General features: G+C 39.6%; 2 protein-coding genes across 2 annotated transcripts; one reads left to right on the top strand and one right to left on the bottom strand.

Annotated features, from left to right (window-relative positions):
* The first annotated feature begins 424 nt into the window (after positions 1–424).
* On the top strand, positions 425–1,561 carry LOC138195736 (calphotin-like). Its single transcript, XM_069145362.1, has 4 exons — positions 425–433; positions 568–711; positions 910–1,308; positions 1,523–1,561. The coding sequence occupies exons 1-4, from the start codon at positions 425–427 to the stop codon at positions 1,559–1,561; spliced, it is 591 nt and encodes a 196-aa protein (XP_069001463.1).
* A 4,921-nt stretch (positions 1,562–6,482) lies between these two features.
* On the bottom strand, positions 6,483–13,544 carry LOC138195753 (mucin-2-like). Its single transcript, XM_069145400.1, has 3 exons — positions 13,456–13,544; positions 8,391–12,455; positions 6,483–8,168 (listed from the first exon to the last, which is right to left on the bottom strand). Exons 1-2 carry the CDS (start codon positions 13,487–13,489, stop codon positions 8,407–8,409), a joined length of 4,083 nt encoding a protein of 1,360 aa, XP_069001501.1. The 5' UTR covers positions 13,490–13,544; the 3' UTR covers positions 6,483–8,168; positions 8,391–8,406.
* Positions 13,545–18,685: the final 5,141 nt, after the last annotated feature.

The following is an 18,685-nucleotide window of genomic DNA, read 5'->3' as shown; positions in this document are numbered from 1 at the left end:
GTTGTTGACACCCCGATTGTTGTTGATGCCCCAGTTGTTGTTGAGGCCCCAATTATTGTTGATTCCCCAGTTGTGGTTGATTCAGCAGTTGTTGTTGATAATGCCCCAGTTGTTGATGATGCCCCAGTTGTTGTTGATGCCCCACTTGTTGTTGATGCCCCACTAGTTGTTGATTCTCCAGTTGTTGTTGAAACCCCAGTTGTCGTTGACACCCCAGTTGAGGTTGATTCAGCAGTTGTTCGTGGTACTTCAGTTGTTGTTGACACCCCACTTGTTGTTGATGCCCCAGTTGTGGCTGATTCAGCAGTTGTTGTTGATTGTCCAGTTGTTGTTGACACCCCGATTGTTGTTGACACCCCATTTGTGATTGATGCCCCAGTTGTTGTTGACACCCCAATTGTTGTTGATGCCCCAGTTGTTGTTGATGCCCCAGGTGTTGTTGAGGCCCCAATTGTTGTTGCTTCCCCAGTTGTGGTTGATTCTGCAGTTGTTGTTGATAATGCCCCAGTTGTTGATGATGCCCCACTTGTGGTTGATGCCCCAGTTGTGGCTGACGCCCCAGTTGAGGTTGATGGCACAGTTGTTGTTGATGCCCCAGTTGTGGTTGACGCCCCAGTTGTGGTTGACGTCCCAGTTGTTGTTGACGCCCCAGTTGTTGTTGATGCCCCACTAGTTGTTGATTCTCCAGTTGTTGTTGAAACCCCAGTTGTCGTTGACACCTCAGTTGACGTTGATTCAGCAGTTGTTGGTGGTACTTCAGTTGTTGTTGACACCCCACTTGTTGTTGATGCCCCAGTTGTGGTTGATTCAGCAGTTGTTGTTGACGCCCCAGTTGTTGTTGATGCCCCACTAGTTGTTGATTCTCCAGTTGTTGTTGAAACCCCAGTTGTCGTTGACACCCCATTTGAGGTTGATTCAGCAGTTGTTGTTGATAGTCCAGTTGTTGCTGACACCCCGATTGTTGTTGACGCCCCAGTTGTGATTGATGCCCCAGTTGTTGTTGACACCCCGATTGTTGTTGATGCCCCAGTTGTTGTTGAGGCCCCAATTATTGTTGATTCCCCAGTTGTGGTTGATTCAGCAGTTGTTGTTGATAATGCCTCAGTTGTTGATGATGCCCCAGTTGTTGTTGATGCCCCACTTGTTGTTGATGCCCCAGTTGTGGTTGACGCCCCAGTTGAGGTTGATGGCACAGTTGTGGTTGATGCCCCAGTTGTGGTTGACGCCCCAGTTGTGGTTGATGTCCCAGTTGTTGTTGATGCTCCACTAGTCGTTGATTCTCCAGTTGTTGTTGAAACCCCAGTTGAGGTTGATTCAGCAGTTGTTGGTGGTACTTCAGTTGTTGTTGACACCCCACTTGTTGTTGATGCCCCAGTTGTGGTTGATTCAGCAGTTGTTGTTAATACTCCAGTTGTTGTTGACGCCCCAATTATTGTTGATGCCCCAGTTGTGGTTGATTCAGCAGTTGTTGTTGATAATACCCCAGTTGTTGATGATGCTCCAGTTGTTGTTGATGCCCCAGTTGTGGTTGATTCAGCAGTTGTTGTTGATGCCCCACTAGTTGTTGATTCTCCAGTTATTGTTGAAACCCCTGTTGTCGTTGACACCCCGATTGTTGTTGACACCCCGATTGTTGTTGATGCCCCAGTTGTTGATGCCCCAGTTGTTGTTGATGCCCCAGTTGTTGTTGAGGCCCCAATTATTGTTGATTCCCCAGTTGTGGTTGATTCAGCAGTTGTTGTTGATAATGCCCCAGTTGTTGATGATGCCCCAGTTGTTGTTGATGCCCCACTTGTTGTTGATGCCCCAGTTGTGGTTGCCACCCCAGTTGAGGTTGATGGCACAGTTGTTGTTGATGCCCCAATTGTGGTTGACGCCCCAGTTGTGGTTGATGTCCCAGTTGTTGTTGACGCCCCAGTTGTTGTTGATGCCCCACTTGTTGTTGATGCCCCACTAGTTGTTGATTCTCCAGTTATTGTTGAAACCCCTGTTGTCGTTGACACCCCGATTGTTGTTGACTCCCCAGTTGTGATTGATTCAACAGATGTTGTTGATACTCCAGTTGTTGTTGACACCCCACTTGTTGTTGATGCCCCAGTTGTGGTTGATTCAGCAGTTGTTGTTGATAGTCCAGTTGTTGTTGACACCCCAATTGTTGTTGATGCCCCAGTTGTGATTGATGTCCCAGTTGTTGTTGACACCCCGATTGTTGTTGATGCCCCAGTTGTTGATGCCCCAGTTGTTGTTGATGCCCCAGTTGTCGTTGACACCCCGATTGTTGTTGACGCCCCAGTTGTGATTGATTCAACAGATGTTGTTGATACTCCAGTTGTTGTTGACGCCCCAATTATTGTTGATGCCCCAGTTGTGGTTGATTCAGCAGTTGTTGTTGATGCCCCACTAGTTGTTGATTCACCAGTTGTTGTTGAAACCCCAGTTGTCGTTGACACCCCAGTTGAGGTTGATTCAGCAGTTGTTGGTGGTACTTCAGTTGTTGTTGACACCCCACTTGTTGTTGATGCCCCAGTTGTGGTTGATACAGCAGTTGTTGTTGACGCCCCAGTTGTTGTTGATGCCCCACTTGTTGTTGATGCCCCACTAGTTGTTGATTCTCCAGTTGTTGTTGAAACCCCAGTTGTCGTTGACACTCCAGTTGAGGTTGATTCAGCAGTTGTTGGTGGTACTTCAGTTGTTGTTGACACCCCACTTGTTGTTGATGCCCCAGTTGTGGTTGATTCAGCAGTTGTTGTTGATAGTCCAGTTGTTGTTGACACCCCGATTGTTGTTGACGCCCCAGTTGTGATTGATGCCCCAGTTGTCGTTGACACCCCAGTTGAGGTTGATTCAGCTGTTGTTGTTGGTACTCCAGTTGTTGTTGACACCCCGATTGTTGTTGACGCCCCAGTTGTGATTGATGCCCCAGTTGTCGTTGACACCCCAGTTGAGGTTGATTCAGCTGTTGTTGTTGGTACTCCAGTTGTTGTTGACACCCCGATTGTTGTTGATGCCCCAGATGTGGTTGATTCAGCAGTCGTTGTTGATACTCCAGTTGGATTTGAAACCCCAGTTGTTGTTGATGCTCCAGCAGTTGTTGAGGCAGCAGCTGGTGTAGTTGCGGCTACTATTTGCAAATAATAAAGGGACGAACATATTTAAAATATTACACTTTTTCAGAACTCTGGAATCATTTTAATTTTATATTAAAGTTATCGCAAATTTACCCATCAGTATCAGCAAAACCGATAAGATTTGTTGAACACCCATTGCTGTTTGCTCGAACCTGCAATATTTGACAGTACAAAAATATACTTAAAAATCTGTATATTAACAGCAAACATCTCGACATATTTGACCTTCATTTTATAAGTACATTTTTACTGTTCTGTTAAACATTAATTTCATGGCAAACATAGCAATTTAATATGTCAGTTTATTGGTCCTTATTTCTTGGCATTGCATCAACATGGTATTATACATAACAGCATAATTCCTCTGCAAGATTTTTCTTTTCACCAAGCAGGGCTGAAAGTAACGAATTATTTTGTTACTAATTCAAACATACATATTAGACTGCAGATGTTGAATTCCTCTGGAACATTTTTGATTTGTCCCTAATAAATAATAGACCTTCATAAACAATATTTAAACTGTTGAGGCTGAAATTTTGAAGGCAAGCACAGGTGTAACTACTAATTTTCAATTCAGGCAGCATGCACAAAACCACAGCTCTGGAACTAAAAAACACAACTTAAAATGCAACATTTATTGATAGTGGGAATTCAGAAAGTTTGCTGCATCAACGCTCTGGAGCACAGATGGAGTGTGGAATATGAGTTCTGTCAATTAGAGTTCTCTGTAATTAAGCAAAGAGGTCAAACCTAATGCAGTTATGACATGTCAAGCAGCAACCAGCAGTGATGTCACCTATTGGTTTGTAAACATCCGTTATGAAGCCTCGAATTCGGAATTTGGCCCACACCATCTGGCTAGTCCCGAGCAGTTTGGAGCCAGTAGTGACCATATTTGGGCAAGCTGGGGGGGAGCGAGTGGGTGATCTGACTCGATATGATTGGAAAACCAGCAATACTACGTCCCACCCACCGGTAGTCATAACCTGGCACCACAGGCCAGTCAATCAAACAGACACGCCCCCAAAACACGGCTTTTTGAAGCTTATTTCACAATTAATGATGGGATTATTTTCAGATTGACAGCCAGAAAACGAATAAGTAGTGACTTTAGCAAGCAAAACCCAGTTAACTCTTGGAGAAATTTTATTGACTGAGAATTTTATGAGACAAGTTGAATGGGAGCCTATGGAGCCGGAGGCTTTTTGGAGCCAACCTCTAGTGGCACCCAATGGCATTGCAACTGAAGGCACTTCCACATCAGTCTTTTTTTTAAAGCCGGAAGCTACCCCCACTTTTATATACAGTCTATTTAGCGAATAATTATTATTGCATTTTATAGTTTTGTAAATGCTTTAGCTTTTGTTTTTACTGAGGCTGTATATAAAGAATTATTGTCACTCTCTACTTAAAGTGGTACACAATTTGTTAAATGTTTTGATATGAATAGCTTATCAATGTGTACATGCAAAGTAATGATTTCACGACAGCAATTAAACTAAAAGAATATTTGTAGCTTCAGGTTCTTGGGATGTTTTAATTGACTAATTGGTGTGCGGGATGTTTATTTTTTTTCTTGAAAGTATCCTCCAGAACTTCCAGAACATTCAGAACAGGCTAAATGTGAAGGAATATAGCACAAATGCAGAAATCTATTCTTATTTTTAATATTGCCGAAGTCACCTCTATTAATACAGTTTACAACTAAAACTAAAATCAAAATGAGAAAAAAATAACTGATAATAGTACTTGTAAACAATTTGAAACCTTTTAGTTTCATAACTACAATTAAACCCAGGAGCTGTTTTGGGGTTTCTGAAAGTTCATTTTTCTTTCCAGATGTACGATATATTGTAAAAAGCAGAAATACGATATGAAGAAAATTACATTTCTTGTCACACAATTTTGTTAATCTTTATTGTAACACCAGTGAAAGACAACTTTTTTTTTTAAAGAAATGATGAAGAAATCAACCATCAGTGCCATGGTTCAAACTCAGGACGCATTTGAGGCTTTCCTCTTGTCCTTTCAATCCCCTCAGTCCCCTGACCTGAAGTTACTTGTTTCAAAATAAAGTTTTACCAAAAGTTGCTTTAATGGCCTACGCTGTGTATGGCCGAGCAATTTGTTGATCATTCCTCTGGAACACAACCGGTGAAAATGTGAAAAATGCATAATGCTGCCTTTAAATCCTAGTTTAAACTTAAAAGCACTCTCTACATGTAAATAAAATGTATATTTTAATCTAATGCACATTTAATTGTATTTGTTTGAACAGCAGACCATGACCTAACTATGGAGAGTGACATTTTTTATTATTAACCCTTGTGTTGTCCTTGGGTCAAAATGACCCGCAGCTGTGTTCAACCAAGTTCTATTTTATTTTCATATTTTTTGGGATCATTGGTGACAAGGAGGCTGTGAGGGTTTCTTTAAAGAATGATGACTAATGATCCCAAAAAATATAAAAATATAGAAATAAAATAGAACTTGGTTGAACATAGCTGCGGGTCATTTTGACCCAAGGACAACACGAGGGTTAATAGCTATAGGATGGATGGAATATGAGCAAAAATAGAACTTTAAAATAAAAAACAGAACATATTACACCGATTCACATAGGCAAACTTTACAGTTTAATAAAAATGCATGTTATACTATTATATAGACGACAGACACCGAAATGTACTTACCCCAAGCAGTCAAAATATATAATATTTAGATATTCTTCAGTTATTATTTGAAAACAAATCCAGCGGTTCCTTATTTGCTCTACTCCGTTGCTCTCTGATCTGTTGTGATGCCACCTGTCTGTTGGGGCCTTATATATTTGCTGCACTGTAAAAGTGTGTGAAGTCAATACTGAAGAATGGAACAATGGGGAGGAAACCGCCCAAGTCACTAGATAACTGATGACTAATGTTGATGTATTGCACTTAAGCCAACAAACTGGATGTCGTTCTCTGATTTCTGTCACAATAACATAATTATATTCATGTGCAAAAGAAATTTGGCACCTTAACATGTAACTCTTGAATCAACAGGAGAAAAAAATTGTCAAATGGACCTAAAAAAAAGTTTGGGTTCTATTGGTGCAGCTGTAGAATTATTTTAATATTATTTCACTCATGCAGTGTTCACTGATAATCATGTCTTTTAGTCAAGTGAAACGACACAAAAAAGAGGCAACAACGTCACATCTTTTCTTTAGGTTGTTGGAACATAGAATTAGCATTGACCCATTCTGTGTGTAGATTCACATTCACAGACACTCAAATTATTTCCTGGTGAGTGGGGATTGTGGTGGAAATTAATGTATTTCCTTGTGAGAAATCAAAAGTATTTCAAGCTCGCTGTCGTTTGAGTATTTATTACAAGATGAAATATGGAAAATTATAAGAGCGTACAAATCGTCAAACATGAGCCAAGCGAGTACATCAGGTACAAACAGAGTCACAGGACACTTATTCAGCTGAATAGTTTTAGAGAGAGTTTCTACACTCGCAGAGAGTCCAGAAAGTCTGACCCCCTCCTTGTGAGGAGAGCGGCCTTATATCCACGTAAGGAGGCGCCCTCTTCTTCACCCCTAAGGGCGCTCAGCATATACATTGATCATTGGTCATCTGCACATATGGACCGTGGATTCTAGTTGAGAAAGGTCATGTGTGTGGTCCAGGGTAGAAAAACACTGCTGGACACGAACACGGATTGATTACACAGAAGGGACATGTGGTTTGGATATACCTGTTTTCCCTTCAAGAACGCACTGTTGATACAGGGACCTAGTATCAGCTACCGATCAGTTACATAGGATGAATTTTCCTCCGACAGGGATCAGTGCAAAATACACAAAACTTGTTGTAGCTTTAATAAATGACAGTGTCCAACAAAGTCAACACCTGCTAGTGCTGTAAAAACATTTTAAAGCATGTCAGTTGTGAGGTATTAATAACCTTATCGTCATAACCAGGCAACAGCCGTCTGTAGTTTTTTTGGGAAGTAAATACAGATAAGAACAGACAGGCGTTTCACAGGCGTACTATAGAAATGTCTCTACATAACATTGCTGCAAATTAAGGACAGAAAGAAAACTAGTAACACAAAATGACAGAATATACAGGCATAACTAAGTAGTTTATTGGAGTTGAAAATGCACTCTCCTAAATGAAAACTATATTGGTGTCAGATTTCTTATATTAACAAGAAGTAGGGAAGAAAAATGAACAAAGATTCTGCAGGTGTACAAAATCACAAAACATCAGACTGCATGAGTCAATACACAAAACTTGAAAAACACATCAAATCATACAGAAGATTTGTTATAGTAATGACATACCTCCACTATTGGGAGGTAAGACCTAGGAACATAATTTCAGATACAGAGTAAGCAGAGAAGTAAAAGTATCTCCAAATTGTAAAGTAGGATAAAAAAAAAAAACACCACAGGCCTAAAAAATATCACACATTCATTATGAAAATTAATATATGAATTATAACTGACGAGAGGATTAAAAGTCTTTGTAACCAAAAACAAACATTAAATACACGAAATGATAATTTACATTCTAAATTCAATCATGTATCATATTTGTTAGCAGGATGTGTTTTTTAGAATATTATGTTTAAACATTTGAGTTTAAACATTTGAGTTGTATATATATATATATATGTACATCTTTATATAGAACAATGTGGTTGAACACAAATACACTCAGAGAGAGAAATGGTGATGTAAGTGGTCTAACCACCACAAACACGTAGGAAGGAAATCAAGACATCATTTAGTATCTGGCTGACTTAGCAGATTTCTTGACATCCAGTGTTTGGTTCACATGGGATGGAGATAAGCAGAGGGTTGAGCCATTTTTTCCCCTTTGGCTTTTTCTTTTTTCTTTTAGGTATGTTCATTCAAAAGAATTTCAGAATTCTTGACATAATTTCCTCTTCAGCGCACAATGGTTTAGGGTGTGTAGTCTCTCACTGAAAAATGTCTCAGATGCATCAGTGTTTTCATTAGCAATCGACAGTGACTGTGAGAATCTGTGAAAATGAAAAACAAAAATCATTTACTAAAGAGGAGACCTTGTCAAAATTAAATAATACCTGTCAGTCCAGGCTTTTTAAATGACTTTGGATGCATTAAATTTAAACACAAAGCACAGCCAGAACTCTCATATACAGTGAAATATATGAAAAGCATAGGCAAGAAATACATGTGTTTTCCAAAATATCAAACTACCCATTGAGGACACTGGTGATTACCTCTTCTGTGTTGCTCTTAGCTTGTCGAGTTTGAAGCATTTGAAGCTTTTCGAACGTGGTCTTTGATCACAGTTGGATAATTAAAGACAAGAGGCCTCACAGCTGCAATCTTGGGGCTATATTTGAAAAACACTGTGCATCCCCGAGATGAAGGAGTAGAAATCGGATCAATCTGCTTCTGTGTTGTGTTGGCCAAGGCTGGGTTCAGTGATGATGTATTTGAAGAAACTGATGAAGGGGAACTCAAGTCTGTTGTTGCTGTGGATTGAGACCCAACTCCTGGAGATGGTAAAGAGCTAAACGGCAGTGTTGCAGGGGCAGCAGTGGATATGGTTGGAGTCACAGTCACTGTTGCTGGTGTAGGCGTTGAAGAGCTGTTAACTTTATCCTTTACAACGTTCCCTGGACTTTGGGTGAGTGTCCCATCTGTTGATACAGTTATGTCCGCATCTGTATTAATTTGTACTGTTGTTGTATCAGCTGGTAGTTTTGTAAATGTGGTGGGAAGAGCTGATGAATGCAAATCAGTTTGTGTATTCATGACTGTATTGAGATTAGCCGATGTGACACTTGATGTTGATGTGAATGGAGATGATGAACTCTGTGGAAGGGTGCTAATTGCAGATGAGCTTGGATTTGTTGTTCTTGGTTCCTTGGTAGTCTCTCCAAAAGGTGTTATGGATGCTTCAGTTTGTGTGGCCAAATATGTTGACAGAGGGGTTGCATATGATGCTGTTGCTGCAGAAGGTAAACCGGTGGTCTCTAATATCTTTGGATCTGTTGCTATCAATGGGCTAGTTTGTATTGTTGTCGTTTGTGTTGGAGTAGATGTCTCTTTTACAATTACATCTACAGGATTTGTTCCCAAGACACTTGTTGTAACTTCCTCTGAAGTTGTTGTTAGTGTGGTCACAACTGTAGTTTGTGTTGATGTTTGTTGTGGTGTGACCAAAGACGTTGTAGTTCTCGCCGATATTGTTGGTGGATCTCTTGCAGGAGAAATGAGTTCAGTTGTTGTGACTGTGGATACTGTTTTGACATATTCTGTGGTTTGGGTTGTGAATGTCATTTGTGTTGGTGTAGTCACTGATCCACTTTGTATTGGTGTTGTGCTTTGAATCCTTGTTGATCCAGGGCTTTTTGTAGAAGCTGCAAGTGGTATAGTGGTCATAGATGTTGTTGAAGTGACGGAATCTGTTGTTACATGTGATGAGCCTTTTCCTGGAGTTGTTGATTGCAGGATTGCAGTTGTAATTTTTGTTGTTCCTGTCACTGTTGTTTGATCAGCTGTAGCTTGATTTTGTGTCGTCATTGGTCCACTTTGCAGTGGTGTCCTTTGGATTGTTGTTGTTGTAAGGCTCATTGTAGACGTATGCATATTGGCTGTGGGATGAACACTGGCTGTGGTTGGAACAGATTGTGTTGGTGTTGCTGTGGACACTGTTCCCACTGATCCTGTAGTTTGTGTTGTGAATCCTGTTGCCATAGAGACTGAACTATGTGATGATTTTGTCCCAAGAACTGCTGTTGGTCCAGTGCTTTGTTGTGCAGCTGTGGGTTGTTTGGTTGTAAATGGTTCTGATGTTGGTGAAGCCACTGATTTGGTTGTTACAGATGATCCAGCTTCAGTTTCTGGTTGTGTTAGAGTTGTAATTTGTGTTGGTAAAACTACAGCTGGTGTTGTTTCTATTGGTGTTGTCATTGATCCACCATGTGTTGGTGTTGTGCTGTGAATTGTTGTTGATCCAGTGCTTTTTGTTGAAGTTGTGAGTGGTACAGGTGTTACTGATGCTGGTTTAGAGGTTGATGAAGTGATTAAATCTGTTGTTGTTTTGGTTGTTTCTGTTGTAGATGCTGTATATTGAGTTGGTGTTGCTGTGGATGTTGTTGGAATAGACGCTGCCATCTGTGTAGATGTAAGGCTCATTGTAGACGTATGAATATTGGCTGTGGGATGAACACTGGCTGTGGTTGGAACAGATTGTGTTGGTGTTGCTGTGGACACTGTTCCCACTGATCCTGTAGTTTGTGTTGTGAATCCTGTTGCCATAGAGACTGAACTATGTGATGATTTTGTCCCAAGAACTGCTTTTGATCCAGTGCTTTGTTGTGCAGCTGTGGGTTGTTTGGTTATAAATGGTTCTGATGTTGGTGAAGCCACTGATTTGGTTGTTACAGATAATGCAGCTTCAGTTTCTGGTTGTGTTGTTACAGTTGTAATTTGTGTTGGCGAAACTACAGCTGGTGTTGTTTCTATTGGTGTTGTCATTGATCCACCATGTGTTGGTGTTGTGCTGTGAATTGTTGTTGATCCAGTGCCTTGTGTTGAAGTTGTGAGTGGTACAGGTGTTACTGATGCTGGTTTAGAGGTTGATGAAGTGATTAAATCTGTTGTTGTTTTGGTTGTTTCTGTTGTAGATGCTGTATATTGAGTTGGTGTTGCTGTGGATGTTGTTGGAATAGACGCTGCCATCTGTGTAGATGTAAGGCTCATTGTAGACGTATGCATATTGGCTGTGGGATGAACACTGGCTGTGGTTGGAACAGATTGTGTTGGTGTTGCTGTGGACACTGTTCCCACTGATCCTGTAGTTTGTGTTGTGAATCCTGTTGCCATAGAGACTGAACTATTTGATGATTTTGTCCCAAGAACTGCTGTTGGTCCAGTGCTTTGTTGTGCAGCTGTGGGTTGTTCGGTTGGAAATGGTTCTGATGTTGGTGAAGCCACTGATTTGGTTGTTACAGATGATGCAGCTTCAGTTTCTGGTTGTGTTGTTACAGTTGTAATTTGTGTTGGCGAAACTACAGCTGGTGTTGTTTCTATTGGTGTTGTCATTGATCCACCATGTGTTGGTGTTGTGCTGTGAATTGTTGTTGATCCAGTGCTTTTTGTTGAAGTAGTGAGTGGTACAGGTGTTACTGATGCTGGTTTAGAGGTTGATGAAGTGATTAAATCTGTTGTTGTTTTGGTTGTTTCTGTTGTAGATGCTGTAGATTGAGTTGGTGTTGCTGTGGATGTTGTTGGAATAGACGCTGCCATCTGTGTAGATGTAAGGCTCATTGTAGACGTATGCATATTGGCTGTGGGATGAACACTGGCTGTGGTTGGAACAGATTGTGTTGGTGTTGCTGTGGACACTGTTCCCACTGATCCTGTAGTTTGTGTTGTGAATCCTGTTGCCATAGAGACTGAACTATGTGATAGTTTTGTCCCATTAACTGCTGTTGGTCCAGTGCTTTGTTGTGCAGCTGTGGGTTGTTCGGTTGTAAATAGTTCTGATGTTGGTGAAGCCACTGATTTGGTTGTTACAGATGATGCAGCTTCAGTTTCTGGTTGTGTTGTTACAGTTGTAATTTGTGTTGGCGAAACCACAGCTGGTGTTGTTTCTATTGGTGTTGTCATTGATCCACCATGCGTTGGTGTTGTGCTGTGAATTGTAGTTTGTGTTAATGTAGTCACTGATCCACTGTGTGTTTGTGGTGCGGTGTGAATCGTTGTTGATCCAGTGCTTTGTGTTGAAGCTGTGGTCCACTCTGCTGTTTGTGATGTGGTTGATTCTGTTATACTTTGCAGTGAAGCTGTCGTGACAGTGATGTGTGTGTTTTCTGGGGTTGTTTTTTTTTTTACTGCTGCTGTGTTTGCAGCTGATAAATCTGAGATGGGCTGGCCGGGGGTCCAAATAGGCAATGGGCTGGTTTGGGTTTGCTCAGGTGAAGCAGTCACAAGTGTAACAGTACTTCTTTCATTTAGAGTGGCTACAGTTTGACTTTCCTCTGTTGACGTTGAATTAATTTCCTTCATTGGTTCTGATGTTCCCCCTTCAGCTTGAGTTGCCTCATTTCTCTCTGAGCCAGATGTTGTTATCCCAGTTGGAGTAAACGTGTTTGGTTCTATGGGGGGAGTCGTTGCATTTCTCCATGTTTTTGGCGTGGACGATTGTTGCCTGTTCGATGGCTGAGATGTTGAAAGTTCACTGACCTCTGATGCTTTAGTGATCAAACCGGTTGAGTTAATTTCAGGAACTTCAGTCGAGGCTGTGACCCTGAAGTGAGGTGAGCAGATAGCTATGAAGCGGGGGGAAAGATTTCATATCAATTAATCTTAAACAACAGGCTTTACATTTCTATAAGCAATAGCAGCAATTCAAATGAAAGTTAAATTGGAATTTTCGCCATGTTCAATTGAATTGTTGGGTTTCTCTATAATATTGTATGGTGTTATTAAAAGTTATTTGAGAGGACTCGTGATTTAACACTAAAGAAGTAAAATTTAATTGAAATTTATTTTGAAATTGAAAATCATTTTGGATTTCTGTATACAGTATATCTTCTTGGCATTTTGTTCTGACTTACATACTTATTCTATCAAATTTTTACTCACCAAAAAGAGGTAAATTCATTTTTATTTATTTTTATGCTCCCCTCTTTAGGAGGTAGGAATTTGGGGTTTGACAGACAAAATCAGTGAGTTTCTGGTATTTTTGTACTTTTGGAAAAGTAGAATCAATGGATATTGTTGACTTTTTGGACATATTTGGACATGGAAGTATTTAATGGTGGTATAGCTGACACCACCACAGGGAAAAATGGCCTACAAGATTATGATATATGATCATATTCTTCCGTGGAAAAAGTAACTACACCCTTGGTATCAGAAGCTCGTATTACCATCTTTAGAAGTCATAACTTCCTGTAGGTGTTTTGCATTATCCATCAGTTTCTCACACTGTCCTGCTGACATTTTTTAATCCTTCTTCTATGCTAAATTCCTTCAGCTGCAAGGGGTTGCAGGAGGTTGTTTTTTTTGCATGTCTCAATCCACCTACAACATTTAAATGGAATTCAAATCCGAGCTTTCACCATTCAGACAGATGGCTTCACGTTATCTTCAAGCAGTCTTTGTTATGATGCAGAATTTACGGTCAAATCAATGACTGCCAGCTGCCCAGTCCCTAAGGCAGCAAATACTGTTAGCATAAACACACCTGACATCAGATGAGCGATACATACATTATACACACACAGTCATACCATGGAACAATTATTGCTGCACATCTTGACTCACCTGCCAGCAGGCTTAAAAATAATTCACACTTCATGGTTGCAAGTGACGACTATCCATGAGCATCGAGCGTATCTGACAACAGTGCAAAGACAAAGAGAAACAAATTCAAGGAATGTTCCCTTTATTCTTTGCAGTCCCTGATACCTACAGCAGCATGTTCAATTTGTTTTGCTTACTTACGTCTATGCCTTTTGTCTGTGTGGGCCACACTTGCGCAATTTGAAAAATTGACATAGTGTGGACATTGTAGACAGCGTTCGTCTGCACTGTACAGACATACGTCTTTTTTTTCTACATGACTTCTCTATGACTTACTACTGAAGGTAGTTGTTTTTTTTCTTTGGGACATTATAATGCTGGATTTATTCATTCATTTTGAATTATTCTAAATTTGTCTCCAGATAATCAGCATATTTAGAGAAATCAGTCTTTCAGTTTCAATCTATTTTACAGCCTTTACTGTTATTATAGTATGTGTAGTGTGTATAATAAACTACCTACACTAAACTTAAAAGCCCTATCACCTTCATGCTTACTGACAATTGCACACTTCTCTCACATTATTGCTCAGTTGTAACTTCAATAAGAAAAAAAAGCCTAGAGTCCATGTGGACATCCTCATTTTTCTTTCATTTACATCCTCATTGTTACATACAAGTTTCCCACTGTTGAGCCAGTTGATACATGAGGACCCATCCACATAATCCCTGATTTGGTTTTGAGTCTTATCCTGGTGTGGATCATTTTGTGATGTTTTGCATGGAACATAAATAACCTGGTTATTTACATGTGAGCAAATTAACCACTGGTATGCAACAAAATTGGGTTATAAGATAGTGATCAAGTGTCCCTCAGAGTTGTGTTGCCATCTTAAGGTGTTTATTGCAGAGGGAACAGTGTTGTTGTTTTGCTGTTCCAATGTAAAGCATTGTTTGAGAGTCAGAGTCCACCTACCTCACCTATGCCTAAAAATGGCCCTGCCTGTGGAAATGTCTGATCACTGCAAGTCAGCTGCAACAACAACAAAAAAAAAGGGACAAATTTTCAGGAAACTGCTGAGAAAATGTGGAATCGTTCATGCTTTGTTTAGACAATCAATCAATACTGAAGACTATTGAATATATTATGAATGTCATTCCCACTAAAACACAGCGGGACAGAACTTCACTGATAAGGCATCAATATCACGAGCACCAACATCTAAATATTGGTCTGTAGAATCTGATCTAGGAAGTTCGTCACAGCCCCTTAGTTGTCTTTCTTTCTCTCTCACACACACACACACACACACACACACACACACACACACACACACACACAAGTTCTTGAACTGACATGAACCGGGTAGGTTGAGAAGCTCAAATAAGTACAGATAAATCTAAAGAATGTGAGTCATTATATAAGAAAAATAAAATCACACTCACCTTTAAGCACCACTGCCAGGAAATCTTGTTTCAATCTTTATGTCGCTTTTAAGCGTAAACAAAACTTGTTTCCAAAAACCAAAAAGAGCTACGTTAGGTCGTTGTCTGAAACCAGTTCTTCCTGCTTTAATGATACCTGCCTGCGCACCTCACAGCAATGACGAACATGTAAAATAGATCAATTGAAAAAACATGCCTGCATTGAGTGATAGTAAAATCAACTTTAGGAAGAAAGGAGGTTTTGGTGGGTACAAATGTGTTATTTGTTATATAGCTCTTTGTTCGATGACAAAATAATGACAAAATATCAAGTAGATTTCTGTTTGAAGGAGCTTTTACAATATTTCCCTGCTGAAAATAGTTCAGCCTACTGGACACGTGCTCTGATGGTCACGGATAACAGTCAGTAGAAAGATCCTGTTCAGCTATAATATTAAATACTATAAATATAATTTACTGAATTTCCCCACTGTGGGATTAATAAAGTCCAAGTCTAAATCTAAATCTAATCCATTCTGTACACATTCATTATGACATATGAAGTCATGATGCAGCACAAAAATCCCCTTTAATTCAGTTAACCCTGCTATGACACACTCATCAAGCAAATCCCTGTCTTTATTCAGTGATGGCTACAGACATTTCATACAGGAATTGTTTTGTGTTGAGTAAACAACAAAAATTGATTTCGTTCCTGAACATAATCTATTTTAATTTGTTTACCAAGGACGGTTTCATTGAGAATAAAATGTGCTCTTTTCCAATAACAACTCAACGCTCAACAAGAAATCAATTCAAAGTACTTCATGAAGAAGACAAGATGTTCAATAAGCACCAGCAACTGTTTAAAAAAAATACACACTAATGGGATTTTACAATGAAATTTGACATGTTAAAGTGTACTAAATAGACTAAAACATTAAAGTGGTGAATAAAAAGTACAAATTAGAAATAGTGTATTAAAATGAACCTGCACTGTATAAATATAGACCTGCATTTTATTCATTTTGAGGTAGGTTCAAAAGCTTTAAAAGAACAGAGTTGTAATTAGACCTCAAATTTGATGTGTTTATTATCTTGTCTTAATCTTAATGAGGACTCGAACAATGATTCAGAACAAGATTTTCAAACCATTGCACGGACCTAAATCCTTGTGGCAGTGCAGGATTTTAAGAGAAAGTATGGACAACTGAAAGTATCAGTTGGTATTCTTAATGTGGATGTCAATGTAGATCAGAGTTTATGACTACACCATGATTTCAGACTGGGTTTGAGGTCTGCAACACTGAGCATGGACCTTTAATAGTTCTACTTTGATGCCAAAGGTATTTCTGGTATGTATTTAACTGGACATTTGGCACATTCAGTCACTGCAGATCATATCATGAAACAATTATTGCTGCACATCTTGACTCACCTGCCAGCAGGCTTAGAAATAATTCACACTTCACGGTTGCAAGTGACGACTATCCATGAGCATCGAGCGTATCTGACAACAGTGCAAAGACAAAGAGAAACAAATTCAAGGAATGTTCCCTTTATTCTTTGCAGTCCCTGATACCTACAGCAGCATGTTCAATATGTTATCAAGACAAAGAGAAACAAATTCAAGGAATGTTCCCTTTATTCTTTGCAGTCCCTGATACCTACAGCAGCATGTTCAATATGTTTTGCTTACTTACGTCTGTGCCTTTTGTCTGTGTGGGCCACACTTGCGCAATTTGAAAAATTGACATAGTGTGGACATTGTAGACAGCGTTCGTCTGCACTGTACAGACATACGTCTTTTTTTTCTACATGACTTCTCTATGACTTACTACTGAAGATAGTTGTTTTTTTCTTTGGGACATTATAATGCTGGATTTATTCATTCATTTTGAATTATTCTAAATTTGTCTCCAGATAATCAGCATATTTAGAGAAATCAGTCTTTCAGTTTCAATCTATTTTACAGCCTTTACTGTTATTATAGTATGTGTAGTGTGTATAATAAACTACCTACACTAAACTTAAAAGCCCTATCACCTTCATGCTTACTGACAATTGCACACTTCTCTCACATTATTGCTCAGCTGTAACTTCAATAAGAAAAAAAAAAGCCTGGAGTCCATGTGGACATCCTCATTTTTCTTTCATTTACATCCTCATTGTTACATACAAGTTTCCCACTGTTGAGCCAGTTGATACATGAGGACCCATCCACATAATCCCTGATTTGGTTTTGAGTCTTATCCTGGTGTGGATCATTTTGTGATGTTTTGCATGGAACATAAATAACCTGGTTATTTACATGTGAGCAAATTAACCACTGGTATGCAACAAAATTGGGTTATAAGATAGTGATCAAGTGTCCCTCAGAGTTGTGTTGCCATCTTAAGGTGTTTATTGCAGAGGGAACAGTGTTGTTGTTTTGCTGTTCCAATGTAAAGCATTGTTTGAGAGTCAGAGTCCACCTACCTCACCTATGCCTAAAAATGGCCCTGCCTGTGGAAATGTCTGATCACTGCAAGTCAGCTGCAACAACAACAAAAAAAAAAGGACAAATTTTCAGGAAACTGCTGAGAAAATGTGGAATCGTTCATGCTTTGTTTAGACAATCAATCAATACTGAAGACTATTGAATATATTATGAATATCATTCCCACTAAAACACAGCGGGACAGAACTTCACTGATAAGGCATCAATATCACGAGCACCAACATCTAAATATTGGTCTGTAGAATCTGATCTAGGAAGTTCGTCACAGCCCCTTAGTTGTCTTTCTTTCTCTCACACACACACACATTCACATTCAGTCACTGCAGATCTCAGTCACCTTCCAACCTACAGTTGCATTACAATGTAGTTACAACATAAGAAAACAAAAACGGGCAGACATTGTGAGCATGTTATAACAACAACATAATAAGTAAGTTTCAGGTTTCTGCAAATGGATGTTAAACTACGAAAATCAATGCACAATACTGTCCAGTATTTTGTCATAAATACAAAAACCATGCATATTCATTTTTTTTTACGCTGACTTGATCACCCGACTTCTGACTAATTGTCTCATGATAGACTTTACTTCCCTGCCAAGTACCACCAAGTGATTGAACTGTCAAACAAGAGCAGCCACATATTTTTCTTCGGTTGGTACACTTGAGTACCAATGTGCGAGATAACCCTGTGACTAATCTTCATGATAGTGTGCCATTGCTGGTCCTGGCAACACCATTGAGGCGAAGCAAATTGAAACTTGGAAAATGCAGAAAGTTCCTGCTGGGAAATTGCAGAAAGTTCCTGTTTCCTGTTTTGACACAGGAACGAGGAACTTTCAATTTGCTTCACCTCAATGGTGTTGCCAGGACTAACAATAGCACACTATCAGTTATTCATGAGCGGAGGGTGTCTTTTAGTTTATCATTTTGTCCTCCGTGCAAGATGGCCTTGTAACTGCAAACGGTAAACGGCCAGCCAGCCAGCCCTGGAATCTTTATGCTGAATTGCAAAATATGGAAATGTTTTTTTTAATCTATCTATCTATCTATCTATCTATCTATCTATCTATCTATCTATCTATCTATCTATCTATCTATCCATCCATCCATCCATCCATCCATCCATCCATCCATCGTAATAGTAGTAATAATTATTGATAAATTTCTTATATCCTAGTTCAATGCGTTTTTCTCCATTTTCTAAACCGAAAAGGACAAACCCAAGTGTTGTCATTCTAACTACATTTCCCATGACCACCCTTGTTTATTATTTAGTATGGAAGCCCGTATGTCCAAACGCGATGTTCCCTGATCTGCGCCTCTGC

This window comes from Embiotoca jacksoni, unplaced genomic scaffold, assembly GCF_022577435.1.
Source record: "Embiotoca jacksoni isolate LCO1_2020_lvr unplaced genomic scaffold, fEmbJac1.0.p SCAF_123, whole genome shotgun sequence".
Taxonomy (NCBI): domain Eukaryota; kingdom Metazoa; phylum Chordata; class Actinopteri; family Embiotocidae; genus Embiotoca; species Embiotoca jacksoni.
The sequence above is the reverse complement of the archived record's forward strand: the minus strand, read 5'-3'. Positions and strand labels throughout refer to the sequence as shown.

Coding starts and splice junctions, on each gene's coding strand:
- LOC138195736 (XM_069145362.1), top strand. Junction 712..909: donor TTGTTGAAACCCCAGTTGTC/GTTGACACCTCA, acceptor ACCCCATTTGAG/GTTGATTCAGCAGTTGTTGT. Junction 1,309..1,522: donor TTGTTGAAACCCCAGTTGAG/GTTGATTCAGCA, acceptor TTGATGCCCCAG/TTGTGGTTGATTCAGCAGTT.
- LOC138195753 (XM_069145400.1), bottom strand. CDS start 13,489: ATGAAGTGTGAATTATTTTTAAGCCTGCTGGCAG. Junction 12,456..13,455: donor ATTTTTAAGCCTGCTGGCAG/GTGAGTCAAGAT, acceptor CCCGCTTCATAG/CTATCTGCTCACCTCACTTC.